General features: G+C 39.2%; 2 protein-coding genes across 2 annotated transcripts in view; both read left to right on the top strand.

Moving 5' to 3' along the window:
* Nucleotides 1-18032: 18032 nt before the first annotated feature.
* On the top strand, nt 18033-19504 carry LOC114079937 (tripartite motif-containing protein 60-like). Its single transcript, XM_027921416.2, has one exon. It carries the CDS (start codon nt 18033-18035, stop codon nt 19452-19454), a length of 1422 nt encoding a protein of 473 aa, XP_027777217.2. The 3' UTR covers nt 19455-19504.
* Nucleotides 19505-22246: 2742 nt separating this feature from the next.
* The window catches only part of Nt5m (5',3'-nucleotidase, mitochondrial), a 32818-nt gene continuing 32074 nt past the window's right edge, over nt 22247-22990 (top strand). The window contains exon 1 of the mRNA XM_027921485.2: nt 22247-22684. Within this exon, the coding sequence (XP_027777286.1) occupies nt 22415-22684 (270 nt within the window). The 5' untranslated portion in view covers nt 22247-22414. The remainder of the gene's footprint in view (nt 22685-22990) is intronic.

Consider the following 22990-nt stretch of genomic DNA (forward strand, 5'->3'; position numbering starts at 1 on the left):
GATGACTTCCACCTTTTAGCTGTTGTAATATTGCTATGAACAGAGTTGTACAAATGTAAGTTCGACTCAATTCTTTTGAGTATGTGTCCAGAAGTGGAATTACTGGATACACAGTAACTCTATTTTAAATTTTGAAGCACAAACTATTTTCCATAGTAGTAGTACCATCATACATACCCACTTGCAGTACACAAGGACTTTCATTTCTTCTCTGCCTCCTTATCATCATTTTTTTTCCAGTTTTGTTTGTTTTGTTTTATAATAACTATCCTTGGTAATGTCCTTTGACAACAAGTTTTTAAATTTGGGTGAAGTGAAATTTTTTATCTACCTATATCTATCTACCTATCTATTTATCTTAGGTATTCTAAGAAACTATATCACCTAATACAAGGCCACAAAGATTTACCACTAAGTTTTTTTCTCAGAGTTTGTAATTTTACCTCTTATATTTAATTCTCTGAACTATGTTCCGTTAATGTTTTATATAGGCATCTGGTTCCTACTTTCACATGTTGATATTCACATGTTGATTTCACATGTTGCCTCAGTATCATTTGTTATGAGATTATCCTTTCCTGATTGGCACATTTGTCTAAAATCAATCGCTCAAAAACGTGAGGGTTTATTCCTGTCTTCTTCGTTCTCTTCCATTGATCTATATGCGTGTTGTTATGCCAATACCATGTAGTCTTGATTGCTATTGTAGTAAGTTTTGAATCAGGAAGTATATTATTCCCTTTTTATGGGTATTTTTCAAGATTGTTTTAGTTATTCTGGTCCCTTAATTTTACATGTGAATTTTGGATAAGTTTGTCAATTTCTACAAAGAAACCACCTGAGATCCTGATAGAGATTGTGTTAAATCTGTATATCAATTTGAGGAATACTGCAATATTAAGTCTTTCTCTCCATGAACATCAGATTCTTTCTTTTGATTTAGATCTTTTTAAATTTATTTTAATAATGTTTTTCAGTTTTCAATGTACATGTATTTTGTTAAATCTGTTCTTAATTATTTTACCGTTTTATGCTATTATAAATGAAATTCTTTTATTTCATTTTTGAACTGTTCATTCCTAGTGTATACAATAGATTTTTGTACATCAATATTATATCCTACAGGGCTGTGACTGTGGCTCAGTGGTAGAGCGCTTGCCTGGCAAGTGTGAGGCACTGAGTTCGATCCTCAGCACCACCCTCAGTCCTCAAGACACTCCCCTCTGCAACTTTTTGTGCTATAAAACCTTGTTCCTAACAAGCTGGGCTGCTGATCTCTAGCCTGTGTTGGGAAAGACAGCCTCTGATCAGCTCTCTTTGTGTACACAAATACAAGTTTGCTTTAATTTGATTTAAAATTGAAGTTGGTGGTCTTTTCTTTGTTTCGGGGTTCAACACCACATCCCCAGCCCTGTTTTGTATTTTATTTAGAGACAGGGTCTCACTGAGTTGCTTAGCGCCTTGTTTTTGCTGAGGCTGGCTTTGAACTCACGATCCTCCCGTCTCAGCCTCCCGAGCCACTAGGATTACAGGCATGAGCCACCATGTCAAGCTCTAAAGTTTTTTTGTTTTTTGGGTTTTTTAATTTATTTATTTATTTTCGTTTTTATGGACACAATGCCTTTATTTATTTTTATGTGATGATGAGGTTTGAACCCAGTGCCTCACACATGCTAGGCAAGCACTCTACTACTGAGCTACAACCGCAACCGAAGTCCTTTTTTTTTTTCCTCCCAATCATGAAAGTTGTTGGATTTTGACAAATGCTTGCTGTATCGCATTGCTGGATTTTGTGAAACTAAAGCAAACTTGCTTTCTGTAATAAGCCCCACCTCTCATTGTGGATAGTACTTTTTCTACTATTTCTGAATTTGGTTTTCTACTATGCTTTGATAAATTTTCTGCCGAGATGGTGGTCTTGGATGTTCTTTTATTGTGTTATCTTTGTCTGATTTAGTATCAGAGTAAATTGGCCTCAAAATAAGCTGAGAAGTGTTCACTTCCATTTGATTTTGGGGAAATCTTCTGAAAGATTGGTATTATTTCTTCATTAAAGGTTTGGTTTAGAGTTTACTGGTAAAGTCAATTCACCCTGGACATTTCTTTTTGGAAGTTTTTAAAATTACTGAGTCAGTTTCTCTACTGGTTATGTGCATGTTTAGGTTTCCTTTTCTCTCTCTTCTTGAGTCCTGAGTTTTGGTAGTTTGTGACTTTCTAATAATGTGTCCAGTTAAAATAAGTCGTATGATTTTTGGTACATAATTGCTCATGACATTTTCTCATAATCTTTTCTTATTTGTTTCCATAGGTTGGGCTATGATGTTGCCTCTTTCAATCTTGATTTAGTATTTCCAGCCCTCTCTCTTTATTTCTTAGTAAGTCTAGATAAACGTTTGTTGATTTTGTTGAAAACTAACCAACTTTTGTTTTCTGGTCTTTATTTAATATATTTTGCTCTTTCTTTATTATTGTTCCCTCTGCTTTTGGATTTGTTTTTGTTTTGTTTCCAAATTTGTCTTTAAGATTTTTTATTTGTTCTTTTTAGTTACATATGACAGTAGAATCTATTTTGACATATCATAGGTACATGGAATATAACTTCCCATTCTTGTGGTTGCACATGATGTGGAGTTACACTGGTCATGTATTCATATATGAACATAGGAAAGTTATGTCCTGCTTCTAGATTCTTAAGATGGAAAATTAATTTATTGATTTGAGGTCTTTATTTAATGTAGGCATTGATGCATTATTTTCCCTCTGAACTATGGTTTTGTGGCATCTCCTAAGTTTGGGGATGATGTAATTTCACTTACATACCTTTCAACTACTATCTAATTTCTTTGGAGACTGTTTCCTTGACCCATCATTATTTCATAAGTGTGAATTTGACATTCCAAATATTTGTTAATTGTCCAAATTTACTTCTGTTTTTGATTTCTAATTTAATATTTGCTGGAGTACATATTTTTAAAATATTTTTTTAGTTGTCAATGGACCTTTATTTTTACTTATTTATATGTGGTGCTGAAAATTGAACCCTGTGCCTCACACATGCTGGGCAAGTGTCTACCATTAAGCCCCAACCCCAGCCCTGGAGTACATATTTTGTATGATTTAATCCTTTTAAATTTATTGAGACTGGTTTTATGACTAACACATGGCTTATCATGAAGAATGGTCCACATGTACTGGAGAAGAATGTGTAGTCTGCTTTTGTTTGAGGGATTTTGTTCCATAGATGATATGTATTAGGTCTCATTTGTTTAGCATTATTCATATCTTTTCTTTCCTTGTTCTCTAGTTGTTGATCAGTTATTGAAAGAAGATATTGCAATTTATGAATTTTATTTTTGAGTTGTCTATTTCAATCTTAAATTCTATCTTAGGGTATTGTTGTTAGGTGTATATATGCTTATAATTGTTATATCTTCCAAATGGATTGATTTTTTTTTAATATTTATAAAATGTTTCTCTTTGTTTCCAGGGACTCTATTTGTGTTAAAGTTTATTTTGCCTAAAGTAATGTAGCCATCCAGCTGTCTTTCTGTTACTGTATGCACAGAATAACTTTCCCTATCCTGTAACTTTTAACTTGTTTGTGTTTTTTAACCTAAAGTTCATCTCTTATAAACAGCATATAGCTAGATCATGTTTTGTGTTATTTTGTTTTGAGCACTGGGGATTGAACCCAGGGGTGCTTTATCACTGAGCTACATCCCCAGTTCTTTTTATTTTGAAACAAGGTTTCCCTAAGTTGCTAAGGTTGACCTGTCACATCAGGCCAACACTCTACAACTGACCTATGTTCCCAAACCCCCCTTTTTGCCAAAAGGAACCTACCACTGAGCTACATCCCCAGCCTCCCTTTAACCATTTTAAATGCCCTTTGTATTGGCTCTGACAAGAAGTTTGCTGTCATCTTTGTTTTTATTTCTCTGTATTTAATATGTTTTTATTTTGGGGGTGCTATTTTAAGATTTTCTTTTCTTTTTATCACTGGTTTCGAACAATTTAATTACAATGTGTCTTGCTGCAGTTTTTCCCAGCCACAGTACTTTAAATTTACAAAATACCAAAAAGTGAAATATTTAGGTGCAAATCAACTAAACATGTGCAGGACCCGCATACTGAAAACTGCAAAATACTGATACCAGAACTCAAAGGAAACTTAGAAGAGACATACATTTATGAATTGGAATGTTCAAAATAATTAAGAAGTCAATCACTCCAAATTGATCTACACATTTTGTGTAATTTCAACTCTACCTAAGATTTTTTTTTTGTAGATATAAATGAGCTTATTCTAAAATTCATATGGAAAGTGAATGGAACCAGAATAAAGAAAACAATTTTGAAAAGGAAGTAAAATTTTCTGGGTGTGGTGGTGCATGCCTGTAATCCCAGCTGCTTGGGAGGCTGAGGCAGGAGGATCACGAGTTCAAAGCCAGCCTCAGCAATGGCTAGAAGTAGGGCAATAGGAAACCTTATTCAATGATGGTAGGGATGAAAAATGATGTAACCATTCTAGAAAACATTCTTCTTATATCTTAAACATACACTTATCATATACCCACTCTTTTTTTTTTTTAGATCTTTATTTTTATTTTTTTAGTTGTAGATGGACAATGCCTTTATCTTTATGTGATGCTGAAGCTCGAACCCAGTGCCTCACACATGCTAGGCAAGTGCTCTACCACTGAGCCACAACCCCAGCCCCATATACCCACTCTTAGGTATTTACCCCTAAAGAAATGAAAATGTGGGCCGGGATTGTGGCTCAGCGGTAGACCACTTGCCTAGCATGCGCGAGACCCTGGGTTCCATCCCCGGCATCACATAAAACTAAACAAATAAAATAAAGGTATTGTGTCCATCTACAATTTAAAAAAATTAAAAAAAAAGAAATGAAAATGTAAGTTCACACAAAAACTTTGCACAAATGCTTATTCTAGCTCTACTTATAATTGTCAGCATCTGGAAGTGACCCAAGTTTCTTTTCATGGGTAAATACACTATGGTATGTCCATTCATGGACTATTGCTCAGCATAACTGAATGCTGAATATCCCCCAAGGACCAATGTGCTGAAGGCTTGGTCATCAGCCTGGTGTCAGTGAGAACTGGCAGAACCTTTAGGACATGGGGCCTAGTGGGAAGTCCTTGGGTCCATGGGCGCATTCTCTTGAAGGGGATTATTATATCCCCATCTCTTCCTCTTGCTCTTTGGTTCCTAACAATAAGGCACCGTTTTGGTCTAATATACACTCCCCTCGATGATAAAATTGCACCCCCACTAGAGGGGGCCTAAAAAACAATTGTTCTGCCAGATAGTGGACAGGAACTTCTAAAACCATGATCCAAAATAAACCTTTTATCTTTTTTTCAATATTTATTTTTTAGATTTTTAGGTGGACACAATATCTTTACTTTTTTATTTTTATGAGGTGCTGAGGACCAGATCCAGTGCCTCATGCATTCTAGGTGGGCACTTTACCACTGAGCCACAACCCCAGCCCAAACCTTTTATCTTTGTTAAGTTACTATCTCTGGCATTTTATTATAGTGATGGAAAACTAACTAATATACTCAGTAAGGTAATAAAAATAATTGAACTACAGATACAGGCACCAGTGGAGGTGAATCTCAAAGGCCATCATCATATTACATACTCTACAATTATATTATATACTATACAATTACATTTAATGACATTCTATAGAAGGCAAAGCTGTATGGACACAAATAGATCAGTGATTGCTAACAGCAGTTGGTGGTGGAACTGTTTGACCAAGAGGTCAAACAATAAATAATAAAATAAAATGAATAAATTGGCTTTATTCATTTATTTATTTTAATGACTTTTAATTGCTGAATAATATTTCATTACATGGCTATACATTATATATTTCTACCTTTTGGCTATTATGAGTAGTATTGCTACAACTATACATATACAAATTTTCATGTGGACCTATGTTGCAATGTTTTGGGGTATATACCTAGAAGCGGAACTTATTGGGTCACATGCTAATCATATATTTATATTTTTGAGGAACTGGGAAACTCTTTTCCAAAGTATTGCCACCAGTTTATATGCTTACCATCAATGCATGAGTTCTCTTGCTTCACATTCTTTCTTACATTTATAATTGTCAGTTTTTTTTTTTAATTTTAGCTGTTCTAGTAGATGTGTATTATTTTCTCATGGTGTTCTTCATCTACATTTTCTAAACAACCAAAGGACCAATGACAGTAATACATTTTCATGTGTTTGTTGGCCATATCTTCTTAGGAGAAATGTCTATTCCATACCCTTTGCCCATTTTCAAACTGAGGGTTTTTGTTGTTGTTGTTATTGAGATGTAAGAGTCTTTATGTATTTTGGATACAAGTCCCTTTCCAGAAGGGAAATTTTTCAGGGAATTTTTTCTTTTATTTTGTGGGTTGTCTTTTCACTTTCTTGATTGTGTCCTTTCATGCATGAAAGTTTTAAATTTTGAAGTCCTTTTCTAAAAATTTTATTGATGCTGGGAATTGAACCCAGGGCCTTGTGCATGCGAGGCAAGTGTTCTATCAGCTGATCTATGTTCCCAGCCCTCTGAAGTCCTTTATTTTTAATTTGATTCTCTAGGTCCAGTATATTTGAAATATATCACACATCTTTTCTTATCAGCCGTGGGCTTCTTTCTTATTTCTGCTTTTGTTATGTAAGCCTAAACCATAATAAGCCTCCCCACCACTCTACCCCGGGGAAGCAGAAATGCATGTAGCAGCATTTAGGACAGAAAATTAATTTGATTTCAAAATCAGATTTTTGGTAAGACAGAAAAGAAATTTCTAAATTGCTGCAACCTGCACGGCCATTAATTCTGGAAATCGGATGGGGCAATGAGGGGATGAAGAAAAGACAAACATACACACAAATAGAGAAGAATCTGGGGCACAGGTGGTTCTCTGTCCCCTGATGAGGGATGGATGACCCAGATTCAGCGTAGCATGTTTATTATATAGGTCTTAACATCAAAGGGGTTTTCTGTGAGAGTTTCTTGAGGCATATAGGGTGAAGGATGAATTTTTGTGCAGCCCAGTTACAATTATAAGCTTGCACCCATAATTCTCTACCCCCACCCCCGGGGAAGCTGGCATTTGAACCTGAGGTCAAGAACTGATAAATCCGTGGCTGGCACGGAATCTCCTTCTGAACAGAGTGTCACCATAGCAACCAGGAGATCTTCTCCACTCCTTCGCCCTGAAAGTCCCCAAGAGAGGCACTGTCTCTGCCTCCAGACAGCTAAGGACCATATGTTAACTGCTGCTCCTGACACTGAATTCTGAAAATTTCCTCTTTATTCCAAGGACAGAGCAGGTGAACTGCTTTTGCATTTTTTGCTGTAAAGCCCCCATGAGGAGAGAATGCTATGGAAAACAAGTTTTCAGATCCCGAGGGGGAAATGGGAAAGAACATCCGGAATTGGGACCTAGAGAGGGCAATGTGACAGGGAAGCAGTCAGATGCCAAGCCCAAACCCCCAGAGATAGCTTGGTTAGAAACAACACTTCTGCAGTGTCCCCCAGCACCGATTGGGAAAAGGTCAAGCCATCTTGGAGAGACTCTGGCTACCTCAGTTCCAGATCAGCACTGCCCTTCCTAGGCAGGCCGGCCATATCTGAGGGAGCCATCTGGCATCAAATGGACCAGAGGTACAGTGTCCTGACTGACCCCGACCACGCAGGTAACCTGAGCTATGAGCAGGGTGGTCTGAATGAGAGGTCTTTAAAAAGAGATGGAGGCCCAGGACCACTGGCTTCCACAGCAGGAGCAAGCAGGCCAACTCAAAGGGGAACAAATTGGTCCGATTGTCCCACTGTTCCACAAGTGAAACAACTGCGAAAACTTAAATATAGCCTCTAATATAACAGTATTACAGATAGCTATCTAAAAGAATGCAATGTTATTATAATAATTATAATACTAACATTAATTTGTATTAATAAATATAATGATATGTAAGCTCTAGATTATTATTTACAACCTATTGTAATGCACTTGTGTCAATTTTATTGAAATGGTCCCAGAATTGAAAACTTGGAACTTAAGGTAATGTATGATTCTGGTGGGATGCTCAGAAGATCAGAATGCACATAGGAATATGGTCCATGCCATGACATGTCCATTTTGTCCATGCCCTGAGACTTTGTGTGAGGCCAAGTTTAAAGGTGATGGGTAGTTTATCTGTGGTAGGAATTTTTGAGGTGACACAACATTCAATCTGCTCTTAGTCAGATTTACAGTGATAATTGGGAGCAAAAGAAAAACAAAAAAAAAAAAAACAGAATGGAAAGATTGAAAAAACTTGAAGTTTGGAAAAAAAAAAAAAGTGTAAGATTGGGGCCAAGAAGGATATGGTCGCCAATAAAAGGAAGCTAAGTAGTTTTTGCTAGGACAATAGGAAACGTGCCTTGAATGCATTCTCAGGAATTGGCTAGACCCCACTCATTGCAGGCTCAAGGGCATAAAAGTATAAATCGACTTAAATGACCACTTTGAGAAGAGAGTGCTAGGGGCACCCCACTCCCATAGGGATGGCTAGGACATTGCTACCTCATAGGGTCATTGTGAAGATGCCGTGAAACCAAGTGCTTTGCATACTGTGTGAGTCATCATGAATGATATCAAACAACACACAAGGTAACAATGATTGGGGGCCTACTACGTATGTCTTAGTTTTATATTTGAAATGTAAAAACTCATGCAATTCCATAATGACCCTGTGACGCAGGTGCTACTATCATGCCCATTTTAAAATAAGGAAACTCAATCCAAGAGATGTTTTAAGACATGGCAACGTGTTGTAACTGGTAAGAGACAAAGTCAGAACTAAAAACAGACGAGAACTCCTGGGCCTGTGCCCTTGAGTTACAGTGCCAAGATCAGGGCTCCAGCCCCCATTCAGAGCCATTGATACTTGGAATCCATTTCACAGAGCATGGCAGGTGGGGACACCCCATGAGGGAAAGGTACCATCCTGAACTTTGTGGCTATTAAGTCCAATGTCTGGATTTGAACCCTGGTTCTAACATTTACTCGTGACCTAGTGTATTCACTATCTGGGGATGTATATAAAAATCACCCCCCCCCCAAACTTGGAGGCTTACAGCAGCAAACATTTATTTATTTATTTCTGGTATTAGGGATTGAACCTAGGAACCCAGTGCATGCTAGGTAACCACTTTATTAGTGACCTATATCCCCAGTCCTTGAGGTTTGTTTGGCCCCAGTTTTAGGATTTCGAAGTTAGTTTAGCCTCTGGTGAGAGCAGCAGATGACATCCATCACCTGACAACAAGGTGTGTGCAGTAGCAAAGGGTCACACATTGAACCAGGAAGCAGAGAGAGGAGAGGGGCCAGGCTTGTTCTGTTTATAATAACCCTCTCACTAGAGCTACAAAAGGGTCACACAAGAACTACCTTAACCACCTTTTGAGAACCTCTCTCTGGGCCCCACTTCTTCAAGTTTCTGCCACCTGTCAATACTGCCACCCCAGGGACATGGACCTTTGTGGGGAGACATTTGACATCCAAACCATAGCAATGACATGGTCTTAAAAGTCAAACAACACCATTTTCACTATATCTTATTCATTAGAAGAAAATAACTAAATCCAGCCCACACTGAAGGAGACAGGAATTAAGGTCCATCTCTTGAAAGTATCAAATTTTTTACTTAAAATGATCACACCATGGAGCAAGCTATTCATCTCTCTTTGCTTCAGTTTTTTCATCCTTTAAAATGGGTTGATATTTTTCATGGTGATTTCTTTTCCTTTTTTAAAAAAAATATCTTTATTTTATTTATTTTTATGTGGTTCTGGGGATCGAACCCAGTGCTTCACACCTGCTAGGCAAGCGCTCTACCACTGAGCCAGCACCCCAGCCCTCATGGTGATTTCTTTTTTTTTAAATATTTTATTTTTTAGGTTGTAGTTGGACACAATGTCTTTATTTTACTTATTTCTTTTTATGTGGTACTGAGGATTGAACCCAGGGCCCCGCACGTGCTAGGCAAGCGCTCTACCGCTGATCCACAATCCCAGCCCCATGGTGATTTTTTTTATGTGAGAAAATTCACTTAAAGAGTCTAAATTGTGTTTAACACATAGTAGGCCTCAATATATGTTAGTCATGATTGACATCCACTATCAGTTGCATTGAACATGGTTCATTCTCTAGTCTCTTCTCACCTGTCATTGAATTAATGTCAGTTCTGTTCAAGGCATTCAAAAGCTATTTACTGAACATATGCCTAAGCAAATTTATTAAACAACCTACTATATGCAGGCACTGATCTAAGCACTAGGAACGTATCAGTGAATAAACCAGATTAGCCCTCATGAGATTTACTTCCTAAAAGGGAAGAGAAGACAAAAAAAAAAATCCACAAGTAAACAATACAGAAAAAAAAAACTCCAGGAATTAGAAGAAAATAAAATGTGGTCATATATGCAAAGTAGAATCCAGTGAGATACCACTACACACCCCGCCCCCACAGCTAAAATTAAAATGACTAACGACATCAAATTTGATGAGGGTGTTGAGCCAACAGGGTTTTACAAGGTGCAAACTCTTCCGAAAAAGACTGATGGTTTATTTTTTTAATATTTATTTTTTAGTTATAGTGGACACAATATCTTTATTTTATTTTTATGTGGTGCTGAGGATCGAACCCAGTGCCTCATGCATGCGAGGCAAGTGCTCTTCCTCTGAGCCACAATCCAAGCCCCTCTGATAGTTTCTTATAAAACTAAATGTATAACTTGGCAATCTCACTCTTAGGCATTTACTCAAGGGGAAAAAAGTACATCTACTCAAAGTTGTGTATGAATGTTTGAAACAGCTTGATCCTTAATAGGCCCAAAGTAGAAAGAACCCAATATCCATCAGTAGGAGATTGGGCAAACAAACAGGTATATTCATGCAATGAAGAACTTAGCAAAAAATAAATAATAAACAAGTGTCTAATACAGCTAGTAACATAAATTGTTCTCCAAAACAATATGTTGAGTGAAAGAAGTCAATCAAAAAAAAATAGGACATAGTATATGATTGGGCTTATAGTTCTAGAATAGGCAAAACTTCTCAATGGTTAAAAAAACAAAACAAAACAAGAACAGCTACAAAAGCAGCCCATGGGCAAGAAGCAGGATGGAACTTTCTGGGGAGAAGATTTCTATATTTACCTGTTGATATGCTGGTTGCCAGATACATGGGTTACATGAATTTAACTGATCTACAATTAAATAAATTTCAATTCCTCATTCATAATAGCCACATTTCGAGTACTCCATAGCCACATGTGGTGAGTGGCTACTCTATTGGCACAGATCCTTTCCATCCCTGCAGATGGTTCTAAGACATAGCACTGGTCTATATCTTGCCAGAGTGTGGGTCACATATTTAAACATATTTATTAAAACTCATGGAATATGTGTTAGTCAGCTCTTCATTACTATAACAAAATACCTGAGGCAATCAACTTACAAAGAGGAAAGATTGATTTTGGTTCTTATCTTTGAAGGTTTTCAGTTCATCAGCAATTAGCACCGTTGCTTTGGGCCTGTGGGGAGGCAGCATAACCTGACGGGGAGTATGTGGTAGAACAAACTGTTCACCTCATGGCAGGAAGAAAGGGAGATAGGAAGGGGTCCCAACATCCCCTGCAAGGGTACACCCCCAGTGACCTGAGACCTCATTCTAGGCCCCATCTCTTAAAGATTCTACCACCTCCAAATAATGCCATGCTGGGAACAAGCCTTTAGAGCATGGAATATTTTACATTTAAACTATATAGAATGGTAAAACTGAGATCTGTGCATTTCACTTGTAAAATATATTTAAATATATTGAACTCGCTTAAGTCTACCTAGGCTGAAGCGTTTAGGGGTGAAGTGTACTAACGTCCACACCTTCCTTTGAAAAGCTTCAAAGAGGGGCTGGGGATGTGGCTCAAGTGGTAGCGCGCTCGCCTGGCATGCGTGCGGCCCGGGTTCGATCCTCAGCACCACATACAAACAAAGATGTTGTGTCCGCCGAGAACTAAAAAATAAATATTAAAAAAAAAAAAAGAAAAGCTTCAAAGAATAAGCTGTACAGGGAGACACAGGCCCACGGTGTTAGTTAAAGTGAACAAAGCTATAGAATGTAGGTGGTGGGCCGATGGATCTACTTGGCATACTTCTTTCAACTTTTCTGTATGTTTGAAATTTTTCGTAATATAATTATGGAGAAAAGCATGGCAATGGAACTAAAGAATGAATATCTGGGTGAAGAAGCATGATGGGAAATCTTTGTTGGGTCAGGGGTAGGTATCAAAGAATAACCAGAAAGGTTATTTCAGGAATCACATTCACAACGTTCATTCATTCATCCAGGATACAAGGATGAATCAGAGCTGGTCTTCACCCACTGTGTTCTTCAAGGCAATCAAAGACTATGCGTTCAACTTGTGTCTGGATGAATTTATTGGGCACATACTATATGCCAGACACAGTTCTAGGTACTGGGGTTATATCAGTGAATAAAACAAATAAGGGTATTGGCATATGATCCAGAAGATGCCATTAAAGTGCCCCGTTATGCCTGAGGCCCCATGCCCCTACCATGTACCTGGGTTGGGTCATGGGACAATGTGAGTTCACAGATCACACTTTTCCAACTGTGTCATATTGCTTTCCTGCTGGCTCCTGACTGTCTCTCTTACCCTAGGTTGGACCACCCCCTACCATTCCTTCCGCAGGGTTTTAGAAGAATCCACGAGTACCAGTTCTACAAGGGTGAGTTCTTTGTCCATCACTTGATATCCACCACCAAGCACATAGGGAATGCTCAGTATTTGCCAAGTAAATATATGAATGGAAATTATGCTTGGATTCTTCTAAAACCCTTGACTCAGAACAAACTTTTGACTCTGAAAGAATTTTGTGTGATAGGTATCAAGCACTCCTGTATAAAAATCCTTCCTTTATAGCCTCCCAGTTTTACTTACCTTGGGGAGGACTGACACAAATGTATATCTCAAATAAAAAAATTATTGTCCTGGTACGGCTGTGCTTTGGATATACTCTCCTGCCAGGTGTTTAAGACCAAGTTTGTCAAATTGAACTTGTCCTTGTCTACTCTTAGAGTCAGCTGAGATTCCTCAGAGATCACTCTTGGGAACGTTTGAGAAGACTCTTGGCTCTTTTGGCTTTCCTCTACCAGTTGTGCCATCTGCCAGAATGGGTTAGGGTCTTGCTGACCACAACTGACTTCCTTTGGAAGCATTAGGGACATTTCCCTCTCCAATAACCATCTCTTCGCAGATGGTGCACTGATTGGCCTCCTGTTCTCTAGAGTCCTCTCAATCTCCCTGATCAGGAGGCCAGGTGACTCACCGAAGTTGTAGAGCCAGCCCTTAGAAGGGTCCCATCATTCCCTGAGTCGTGGCTGACCTTAGAGAGGCACAGCCAAAATATTGGCTACTTTTTTTTTGGACCTTTTATTTCCTTGCCTTTGGTTTCCAAGTTTTGGTTTTAAACATTCACCAGGTCAGTTTCCCCAGTAACTTTTTTTGTCCTTTTTAGTTATACACGACAGTAGAATTTATTTTGATATATTTATACAAACATGGAATATATCTTATTCTAATCAGGATCCCAGTCTTGTGGATGTACATGATGTTGCGATTCCATGTAGTGTATTCATATGTGTACATAGGAAAGTTATGTCAGATTATTCCACTGTCTTTCCTATTCCTATTGCCCCTCCATTCCCCTTTGTCTAATCCACTGAACTTCTATTATTCCCCTCCCCCTCTTTCTTGTGGGTTAGCATCCACATATCAGAGAGAACATTCAACCTTTGGTTTTGGGGTATTGGTTTATTTCAATTAGCACGATATTCTCCAGTTCCATCCATTTATCAGCAAATGCCATTATTTTATTTTTTTTAAGGCTGAGTAATATTCCTTTGTGTATATGTACCACATTTTCTTTATCAGTTCATCTGTTGAAGAGCATCTAGGTTGGTTCCATAGTTTGGCTATTGTGAATTGAGCTGCTATAAATAATGACGTGGCAGCATTACGGTAGTATGCTGATTTTAACTCCTTTGGGTATAAACTGAGGAGTGGGATAACTGGGTCAAATAGTGGTTCCATCAATTTGCATTCCCACCATCAATGTATGAGTGTGCCCTTTTCCCCACATCCTCACCAACATTTATTGTTACTTGTATTTTTGATAGTTGCCCTTCTGCCTGGAGTGAGATGAAATTTCAGTGTAGTTAATTTGCATTTCTCTAATTGCTAGAGATTTTGAACACTTTTTTTGTGTTTGTTTACCATTCATATTTCTGCTTTTGAGAAGTGCCTGTTTAGTTCCTTTGCCCATTTATTTTCATTGTTGTTGTTTGTTTGTTTTGGTGTTCAGCTTTTTGAGTTTTTGTATGCCTTGGAAATTAATGCCTTTCTCCCATTCTATTGGCTCTCTCTTCATGTTCTTGATTGTTTCCTTTGCTATGAAGAAGTTTTTTAGTTTGATACCATCCCATTTATTGATTTTTGAAATTTTACTTCTTGTGCTTTAGGAATCTTGTTGAGGAAGTTGGTTCCTAAGCAGACATGTTCCTAGCAGAAGTTTTCTTCTACTAGGTGCAGGGTTTCTGGTCTAATACCCAGATCTTTGATCCAATTTGAATTGAGTTTTGTGCAGGGTGAGAGATATCACCAGTAACTTTCATGTCTACAATTATATAGTTACCTCTTCCATTAAACTGGTGTTAGTATTAGTACTAGAAGTCAGGCTTATATCTTATTCTATTCTATAGGTGATGGTTTATTATCTCAAATTAACTTAGGTTGTTCTGTTTGAAGGAGTACTTCTTCAAAACACTAACAGGAAAACTTATATACTTCTTGGGCTGGGGTTGTAGCTCAGTGGTAGAGCTCTTGCTTGGAATGTGTGAGGCACTGAGTTTGATTCTCAACACTGCATATAAATAAACAAATAAATAAAGATCTACCAATAATTAAATTTTTTTTAAAGTTATACAGTTCTGGGCTGTGGTTGAGGCTCAGTGGTAGAGCGCTTGCCTAGCATGTGTGAAGCCCTGGGTTTGATTCTCAGCACCATATATAAAATAAAGGCCCATCGAAAACTAAAAAAAAAAAAAATTAAAGTTATACAGTTCTATAAGGAAAATATAAAATGAAATCAACAAATCCCAAAACATTCAGTTTATATAACTGCTTTGAATCAAGAAGCATAATTTCTATAATAACACTAACATATCTTTGATTCCACAAAATCCATAAATTTATCAACTCAATCACTTAAGATTCTTTACAAATTTTGTCTTCTTTTAAAACTATTTTACAATCTTACATACCTTTTATAATTTCTAAACCTTTACTTAATTTTGTATTATATCCCTTGTTTATTTTGAGATCTCAGTAGTCTTTACAACAAAAATCCATCCTTTGGTCTGGAGTTGTAGCTCAGTGGTAGAGTGCTTGCCCAGCATGTGTGAGGCATTGGGTTTGATTCTCAGCACCACATATAAATAAATAAAATAAAGGTCCATTGACAACTAAAAAAAAAAAAACTATTAAAAAATTATCTTGTGAATATAACTTTAAATGAACTTAAGTCTAACCTTCTTTGGATTCATTCTAATGTGAAGTAGGGTGAGAGGTGGAGCCTTATCTCAGGTAAGGTGGAGCTCTTGACAAATAACACAATACAACATCACATCTGAAATACGAATTAAACAAAACCCAAGAGAGTTCCTAAATTACTTTTTGTGGGAAAAAGTGGCAAAATACACCACATTTTACAATGTCAACCTTTAAACACATCAGGTTCTCCTTATTATCTTTTAAAATACTTTGAAATTTCCACTCCAATGTTAAAAAGTAACACAAAATTTTATATATACCTTACTGATAAAAGGTTACGTTTATCCATCTACAGAACATTAATTGACATAAATAAACCCCAGTTAAAATTAAAATTGTTATTTCTATATAAATCTGTAGGGGATTACCTCTACAGATCACTTTAGTTTGGGGAACACCAGCTTGGTAAAGTGCTCCCCTAAGCTTTTATGTGTGTGTGTGTGTGTGTGTGTGTATATATATATATATATATATATATATATATATATATTCACATATATTTAGGGTATCTGGCAAAGCAGACTCAATTCTTTTTTTTTTTTTTGTTTTTTAATTGTCCAGAAGAGAATGGATCCCCATTAATGCCTTTCTTTCTTTTTTTGTTTGTTTTAATCAGTTACACATGACAGTACAATGACCTTGACATATCACACATTTGAATCAGGTGGGATATAGTATCTCAATTTTCTGAGTGTACAGGTTGCAGAATCACATTGGTCATGCATTCACATATATACACACAGGAGGATATATTCTTCCTGGGACAAGCCATTTCCTCCCTAAACAAAGTCTTGGTTGAGATAACTTGATCATATTTCTCATAGTGCCTTTGGCTCAAGTGGTCTCAGTCACTTTTAGTAGACCTCCAGGAGAGCAGGCTTTGTTTCCTTTTCCTTGGGGGCACCTGCAAATGAAGTTGTAACTCTTTGCAAGCCTGTTATCTGTAGGTTTAATTTACAGAACTGTTTATCCCTGGAGAGGGCTAGAAAATCTGGTATATAACCCCCCCAAAAAAAACAAAACAAAACTGTGCCTTAGTGCCCCCCCCACCAGGTTATAATCTAATAGTGCTGGAACTCCTTGCTATGTCCTTTGTGATTGGCAGCTTCACCTCCAGAATAGGACAGAATAATTAGTTGCCTGGTTGGCTTGTTCTTTTCAAATGCAAAGGCCACCCTGTGAGGTTAAACATTACAGTCAATTCTTTTGTCCCAGAATGCTGGGAATATGGAAGTGAGGTTAGACCCAAATGAAGGTTACAGAAAAATTAGTCAATTAGAAAGTCAGGGGCAAGGCCATGGTACCCTCCTGTACAACATAGATTCCAACCATTAGCCCCAATGCTTTTGAAATACCTGTTCAGCATGGACTCTTATCCAGAAACCATAAAACCTCTATTAGTTTGCTCCTGACATCACAGGAGTTTTTTCTTCCCTCATTCAAACAAATCTTGCTCCTTTTTTTTTTCCCCTGTGGTGGGGAGGGTACTGGGGATTGAACTCAGGGGCACCTCACCACTGAGCCATATCTCCAGCCCTATTTTTGTATTTTATTTAGAGACAAAGTCTCACTGAGTTGCCTAACACCTCACTTTTGCTGAGGCTGGCTTTGAACTCCCAATCCTCTTGCCTCAGCCTCCCAGAGCCACAGGGATAAATCTTACACTCTCTCTCTCTTAATAATTGAAATACTTTATTCTTTTTACAGTACTTTAATCAAACACAGCTGAAACTTTTTGTATGCATATGGAATTACACCTGTTAGAATTTCAACTCTTTGACACGCCCCTGCGCGCTCCCGGATTACGGCGGGTCTCTCCAGAGCTGCGGAGCTGCAGAGCCGCTCGCTCCAGCTTAAAGAAAGAAGATTCAAAAAAGATACATAGATTTTCCTGAAGATAGGGTCTTACTAAGTTGTTGAAGCTGGCCTTGAACTTGTGATTCTCCTGCCTCAGCCTCCCAAGATGCTGGAATGTTAGGAAGGATTCCTGATTGTGAACCAGGTTACTTCTTTTGAACAAGAAAAGTCTTAAGCTTGACTTCAGATCATTGAGTGGGAAGAGCAGCCACCCAGCTAATATGCAATAGGTTGTAGGCTCAGGAGCATAATTGGTAGTAGATTCTGGGGGGTAAGTCACAGAAGGCTAAACAGGTTTTTAAAGGCTGCCATCAGCGAGCTGAGGCAATAGAACCAAAAGCTAGTCAGTTTTGAAGTTCTAAGGGAAGATTTCTACTGCTTACCAGGTCTTGAGCCCTACAGAGACAGGCCCTCCTGAAGGAAATACTACTTTGTCCACCACCTTTGTTTATCCAAGGCTTATGGAGTTTACAACTGTCCTGGCAGACCTCCACAAGGAGGCTAACTGTCCCATCTGTCTGAAGTGCTTGAAAAACCCAGTGACGATCCATTGTGGGCATAACTTCTGCCTGTCCTGCATCAGTGTGTGCTGGAAGGATCTAAAGAATAGTTTCCCCTGCCCTTTATGCCACTTTCACTGTCCAGAAAGGAAGTTCAGGCAGAATTACCAGCTGAGTAACTTGACTGAAATTGCTAAGCTACTCCCATTACGAAGAAGCAAGAGAAAAAGACAGGAAGGAAAGTTTATATGTGAGAAGCACAAACAAGCTCTGACTTTTTTCTGTCAGAAAGACCTAGAGGTTTTATGTCCGCAGTGCCGTTTCTCCATTGATCACCAGCATCACACTATTTGGCCTGTAAAGAAGGCTGCCCTCTATCACAGGGAAAAATTGGAGTGCTACATTGACCCATGGAAGGAGAGAGTGGAACAAATTGAAAAAACGATTAGTATGCAAAGTAGAAAATCCCTGGAAGTGAAGAAAAAGGTAGAACGTAGGAGAGAAGAGCTCAAATCTGAATTTGAACAAATTGCATTGTTTCTCCAAAACGAGCATGAGACTGCTCTTAGGCAACTACAAGATGAAGAGATGGATATTTCAGAGAAACTGCAGGAAAACTTGACACAGCTTCCAGATCATGCCTCCTCATTAAAATATCTGTTGAAGGAGATAGAGAGCAAATATGTAAAATCAGAAGTGAAATTACTGGAAAATGTTAAGAGTATCTACCACAGATATGAAACCTCAAAATGCCCTGAAACTTTTTCATTCAAATTAAAAGATTATGTTTACCAGCTTCCTCCACAATATTCTGGCCTAAGTAGAATTATCAAGCAATTTCACGTAGATATAGTTCTAGATCCTGAAACAGCCCATCGGAACCTTATTATCTCTGAAGACAGAAAAAGTGTGCAGTATGGAAGTATAAAAATAAGACCTGATCATTCCAGAAGATTTTATCTCTGCCCAGCTGTTCTAGGTTCTGAGGGATTTCATTCTGGCAGACAGTACTGGCAGGTAGAAGTGAAAGACAAGCCTGAATGGATTGTGGGTGTCTGTAAACACACTCTTTATAGAAGAAGGAAGATTCAAAGAAAAACAGTTGTAGTACAGGATGGATTATGGGGAATTGGGCATTGTAGTCAGACTAATTATGTTGCATTGGGTTCTGAGGAAATTAGTATTCTCCCAAAAGTTACACCTAGTAAGATTGGTGTTTTTTTAGACTCCGAAATGGGTGAGGTTTCCTTTTATAATATGGATGATAGAGCTCTTCTCTATACTTTTGATGATGATTTTACAGAAACGCTTTGGCCTTATTTCTGCACTGGAACTGACTCAAAACCTCTTAAAATCTGTACAGTAACAGATTCTGATTGGTGATGTATTCGAAGATTTCTTTTTCTTTCAGTTAGTGGACATAACTGAGCCAGTGAATCTTGTTGACAGTTGCTTTTTTAAAAAATGTTTTTACTATAAAAAAACTATTATTTCATATAAAATTTTAAGTCAGTTCATAAAAATGTAGTTCCTGATTTATAGGCATATTATGGGGTCTAATTGGGAAGTGCTTTAGAAATTCTTAGATAAAATATTTGGGAAAAAATGTAGTACTTTGGAAAGTATTACTTCAATGATTGTTAATAAAAGTGAATTGGATTTAAAAAAAAAAAAGAATTTCAACTCTTTACAAACTTGCTTTTAGTTTACGATCCAGAAACAAGTAATCTTAAACCTTTTTAATTTTTTTTATTTGTTCTTTTTAGTTATATATGACAGTAGAATGTATTTTGACATATCATACATACATGGGGTATAACTTCCCATTCTTGTAGTATACATGATGTGGAGTTACACTGGTCGTGTATTCATATATGAACATAGGAAAGTTATGTCTGATGTAAACCTTTTTTAATTTTCCAATTTTTGTAAATTGGTAAATTTAATAGCCCAAATATATGTTACCTTATGGAATTCAAGAAGCCAAGAGTTCTTGAATTTATACTTAGTTGATGTTTTAGTATTTTAACTTTGTAAATTAGCCAGATGTCTCCTCTAACAAACACATTTATGAAGATTAATTCCATTTATGTTAAAACTAATTTACCCATTTCTAACTTAGGTTACCCATGAAAACCAATTTTGATATCATGTACATGATAGAGATACAAGCCCATATATAGACATAACATACAATACACAGGTTAAAATACAGCCTGTCACAGATTTTTTTTAAAAAAGATTGAAACAATATCTTTATTTTACTTATTTAGTTTTTTATGTGGTTCTAGGGATGGAACCCAGAGCCTCATGCATGCATGCTAGGCAAGTGCTCTACCACTGAGCCACAACTCCAACCCTGTCCCAGATTTATTTTACAGAATGACAGATACATGAAAATGGGCTATGCAGTTGGTAACATTAGGAATAGAGTCTGTCAGCCATGGTGGATGCTGAAATCAAAGGTTTAGTTGGCCATTGTCCTCCATGGGGAAAGATTTATTCCTACCATCACTACTGCTTATTTTCCCTGCTTAGGACTCTCCAAAGGAAAAGATTTCCATTGTTCTTCCCTGTCCTTAGACCTAGAATTTTTATTACAACCCCCCCTTTTTAAGGTTTCTATAATTAAGCTTCCTGGTGTACTCAACCCCTGCTTGTTGGGGGTTTCTTGTATACCCTGGGCACCCTGTGTGCTCTATCCTCCTTACTGAGGATTTCTTGCACACAAACTCCCACCCCCCTTTCCTGAGTGTGCTCTCAGTGTTTCTGAATAGAGTCCCAACCCCCGCCTTTTGGGGATTTCTTGCTCTCATGCCTCAGTCATACTCACAGAATCTCCAAGATGCCATGACCATCAAGGAAGTACTTCTCCTTGGTCCTTGAGAGTAGATTTTCCTACCTTGGTTCATGCCTGGAGTTACCTGGCCTCCAGGGTGCTTGCTTGGGTCCCTTCCCCTCTTTGTGGATCCACTTTTGATTTGGGGGCCATTGCTAGGCTCAAGGATCACAGTTTCCTCCCCTGCTCTGGGGCCACTGCAATAAGGCAGTGGGAAGTGTCTCCTCTAAGGAAGGAGACCCATGACCCCTAGGCAATGTAGGGAGCTCCACACTTGGCACCAAAATTGTTAGAAACACCTAAGTGCAGCAAGAAATCAAATGCAGGGCTTGGGCTGTAGCTCAAGAGTGCTTGCCAGGCCTGTGTGGGGCATTGAGTTCGATTCTCAGCACCGCATCCAAATAAATAAATAGAATAAATGTCCATTGACCACTAAAAATAAAAAATAAATCAAACACATGCTCAGAAGTAGGTGGGCAAGACAAACTTAACTTCTGCTAAAGAACTTACCTAGCAAGCGCACTTGGGCAGGCAGTTGAGCTGTTTTTATCTCTAGTTCAATGCTCCCTCTTGCCCTGATTGGAGAAGGTGGGGTTAGTGATTGGATAGTTTTAAAACTGGGCTACAATTGGGCTAAAATTGGCTACAATGGTATCTTACAACCCAATTAAGGCTAAATACTATATTCTCAAAATGAACCACCGAACTTTCTAAACTCACACAGCATCACCCGGTGAAAGTCTTCCCTGACCACTCTGCCAATCTCACCCTTCTACATCACCCCATTACTGTGCTGTTTTCAAAGTTATTTGGTTTTGTAAAGAAAAAAAATGCAATTTATAACGTGATGCATACTATTTATTTATATGTTTACTTGAAAATACAAAGGTTGTTGACTCCGTGTTCTCATATCAGTCTTTCCCCAGACATTCACCAAATAAACAGAGAGGCTTTCGAGGTGCGCAACAACCCGTTTTGGTTCTTTCACCCCATTGTCTATCTTCCCTTCTACAACCTAAGTTCCAGGATGGCTGGAACCTTGTCTGTCTGGTTCAGTCTCACACAGCAAGCGCTCGGGGTTCATGTCTAAGGACACAGGTCTCTTCCATTTGCATGCACAGCTCCTTCATCCTCTGCTGCTGCAGTGGGAAGAGCAAGCTCAGGCCGCTGGTGAGAAAGGATGCGAGTGGAGAATCCAGGCATGTGGACATCCAGCACCCAGAGCTGTCCCCGAAGCCACGCCCCTCAGGCTCCGCCTCCACAGGGCGGGCGGCCCTTTAAAGGGGCGGGGCCTCGTTGCCTGTTGGGGCGCGCACCTCGGTCTCGCTTCGAGGCTGGAGTCTGCGCGCTGGCGCCTGGTGCCCCGCGCCCCAGGTACCCTGTGCCCCGCAGCGCGCCGGGGGAGGCGGGGCTTCTCCTGCGCGGCGGGTATGTTTACCGGCCCGCACAGGCGGCGCGGTGCGGCTCGGGCACCTGCGCCCACGGCGGGCGGCCACGAGGGGCCATGATCCGGCTGGGCGGCTGGTGTGCGCTGCGGCCCCGCGGCGCGCCGGGCCCTGCGGAGCGGCGCCGGGCATCCGGCGGGCCGGCGGGCCGGGAAGGCGGCCGCGCCCTGCGGGTGCTGGTGGACATGGACGGCGTGCTGGCCGACTTCGAGGGCGGTTTCCTCAAGAAGTTCCGCGCGCGCTTCCCCGACCTGCCCTTCATCGCGCTGGAGGACCGGCGCGGCTTCTGGGTGTCGAAGCAATACGGCCTCCTGCGGCCGGGATTGAGCGTGAGCATCCCTTGCCTCGGTCCCCTCTGGGTGTCTCTCGGGTAGTCCTTCTTGCTCACCGCGGGCAGGGAAATCGAGGCTGCCTTCCCGGCCCTGGGCGGAGAGCTCCCTTTGGAGTCCAGCAGCCCGAGTGACCTTGCGCGGGTCACCGCCGTAGCCTTGGGGTGGTCCTCTTGTAAAACAGGGTTCAGGGGAGGATGAGAGGGCAGCGCTTGAGCTGTCCTGCACCATTTATCTTTGCCTGTCACCGGGGTTTCTAACGATGATATACCTAAACACTCTATCTGCAGCCAATTTTTCAATTTT

Source organism: Marmota flaviventris, chromosome 17, assembly GCF_047511675.1.
Source record: "Marmota flaviventris isolate mMarFla1 chromosome 17, mMarFla1.hap1, whole genome shotgun sequence".
Classification (NCBI taxonomy): domain Eukaryota; kingdom Metazoa; phylum Chordata; class Mammalia; order Rodentia; family Sciuridae; genus Marmota; species Marmota flaviventris.

Coding starts and splice junctions, on each gene's coding strand:
- LOC114079937 (XM_027921416.2), top strand. CDS start 18,033: ATGGAGTTTACAACTGTCCTGGCAGACCTCCACAAGGAGGCTAACTGT.